At 35.0% G+C, this 2237-nt stretch overlaps 1 protein-coding gene across 3 annotated transcripts in view; it reads right to left on the bottom strand.

The window, feature by feature from the left end:
- LOC104705905 overlaps nucleotides 1-555 on the bottom strand; it is a 3691-nt gene extending 3136 nt beyond the window's left edge. Inside the window, exon 1 of one of the 3 annotated variants that reach the window (XM_010421998.1) lies at nucleotides 5-555. In XM_010421998.1, the coding sequence (XP_010420300.1) occupies nucleotides 5-431 (427 nt within the window). In that variant the 5' untranslated portion in view covers nucleotides 432-555. The remainder of the gene's footprint in view (nucleotides 1-4) is intronic. The other 2 variants (XM_010421999.1, XM_010421997.1) reach the window with 2 other exon arrangements.

Below are 2237 nucleotides of genomic sequence, written 5' to 3'. Positions count from 1 at the left end.
CCACCTGTCATGAACATGAAAGCCACCTTCACCACCATCTTCCCATCATTATTATGTCTCCTCCCAAACCACGATGATGATGATAAGGATGATGGTGGTGATGATGATAATGACGCGACTTTGATGAATAGTTCTTGATCACTCATGTTGTGTTGAAGTACTCGTAGTGGCAACTCTCCTATGATGTCCATCGTTGTGGTGTGGTTGAATATTAGTAATGTAGACCATAAGGGTTGTCGTTGTGTCGTCATCGTAGACATGTGTAAGGCTTTTAGTTGGAGACAAAGGAAGAGACCAACCGAGAAACCGACTACAAAGAAGAGCGAGCTTAAGAAATAACTACCCTTTTGTAAGAGAATCGATCTCAAGGGTTTTGAGATCATTGGGTACTGTTCTTCTTCTTTCTTGCTCTTATGATCAATACTGCCCATTGTAGAGGGAGGGAGAGAAAGAAAGAAAGAGAGAGAGAGGTTGTTGTGATCGTTAAGGATTTTGCAACCAGCTGTAGTTATAAATGTGTTATTACAAGTTGTAAAGAAGAAAGAAAAAACAAGGTATTTGGAGTGTATTGGACAACGTCAAAGGAGCTCTTGCAAGTTAAATATAATAATAGGGGGTAGACTTTGGAACGAAGACTTGACCTGCTGACTTTTTAGTTTTTTTTACATTTGTTCTCAGGTCAATATATAAGTATGTAAAATACAAAACTTAGGTCTTAGATCTTAGTTCCTTTAACACGATTTGAAGAAATTTTGAACTTGCCCATAGGACGGAGTAAGAGATTGCAATCCAAGTAAGGGTACTGATTATGTTGTCAAAATAAGGTAAGGGTGATGAATATCCATGTTAATGTAAACCGAATTCAAGTAAGGGTGATCTGTTATCAAAATAAAAGGGGTGATGTGTCGTAAAAATACGAAAGAGTTACTCAAAATGTTATCCAAAAGTTGGTTTATTACTCATATCTATAAATCTTCTAAATATTACTCAAATGTTTAGTGTCCTAGGTGTAATTACAATTTATCCCTTGGGTTTAGTTTTCCGATTTTGAATAAATAAAAAAAATACACATCAGCAAATTAAAATACACATCATTTTCGATTTTCCACGTCACTAAACAGTTTTTTTTTCAGAATCCACAATTGCTTTTTCTTGTTTATGTCAAAGAGGAAAACAAACAGTTTCCACTGTTCATAGCCCAAAAAAAAAAAAACACCTCTCTCTCGTCGTCTCTCGTTGATTTTGTTGTCATTGTTCTTGAGCGGACAAATAAAAAGAAAAGCCTCTTCGTTTGAATCCCACACACAGAGATCTAATTATTGTTTCCCGTTGGTAAAGGTTAAGACTTTGTTCTCTCTCTCGCTTCTTCGAGTCGTTTCATATTCCCTTTCATTTTTTTCAAGTTTTATGTAATTGGGTATTTCTCGTTTACTCTCTAATACTATAAGATTCTTGGTCTGAACTTGTAAACTATTCAACCCTAATGCCTTTTATTCACAAATATATACACCTTACCTAAAACGCTTAGTTACAAAATATTACAAAATATTACAAAATATTCCTCTCCCAAGAGTTTCTTCATCCCTTGCGATACCAAAAAATATCGGCTGTTTCGATCCAAAGGTACGTTTTTTCTCCTAAAAATCGTCAAAGTTGGATGCTTTTTGATGTTTAATCTACTGGGTATTGCTTCAAATCTCAATCGACTTTAGAAAGAGAAAAAAAAAAGTTGAACAGATTTGGCGTAGATCTTTTAGTTATCGATACATTATATCAATAGAAACATATATCTTAATTTTGGTATTATCGATCTTAAATCTGCTCTAAAAAGATTGTTTTTCTCTTGTGGGGTCTGATTCTGCAATAAATTTGGTATTTTTGATTGATACTCTCTCTTTCTCTCTCTGTCCCAATTTTGAGTTTTTGATCGTAACGTTTTGAAAACAGATGAGTGAAGAAGGGAACGAAGACTAGAAGCTGCAGCGACCTGCTCCTCGTCTTAACGAGAGGATTCTCTCATCCTTGTCAAGACGTTCTGTAGTTGCACATCCATGGCATGATCTTGAGATTGGTAAACAAAATCATATCTAATTCAGTTCTTTTTTGCATGTTTTTTGTGTTTTGTATTTTGGGACTAATTCATAATTTATATGTAGGACCTGGAGCTCCACAGATTTTCAACGTGGTAAGTTTCTTTTACTGTTTTGAGAATCTTGTTATGTGATGGATTCTTGAAT

This window comes from Camelina sativa, chromosome 8 (genome assembly GCF_000633955.1).
Source record: "Camelina sativa cultivar DH55 chromosome 8, Cs, whole genome shotgun sequence".
Lineage (NCBI taxonomy): Eukaryota > Viridiplantae > Streptophyta > Magnoliopsida > Brassicales > Brassicaceae > Camelina > Camelina sativa.
This window is presented reverse-complemented; position numbering and strand designations above follow the sequence as displayed.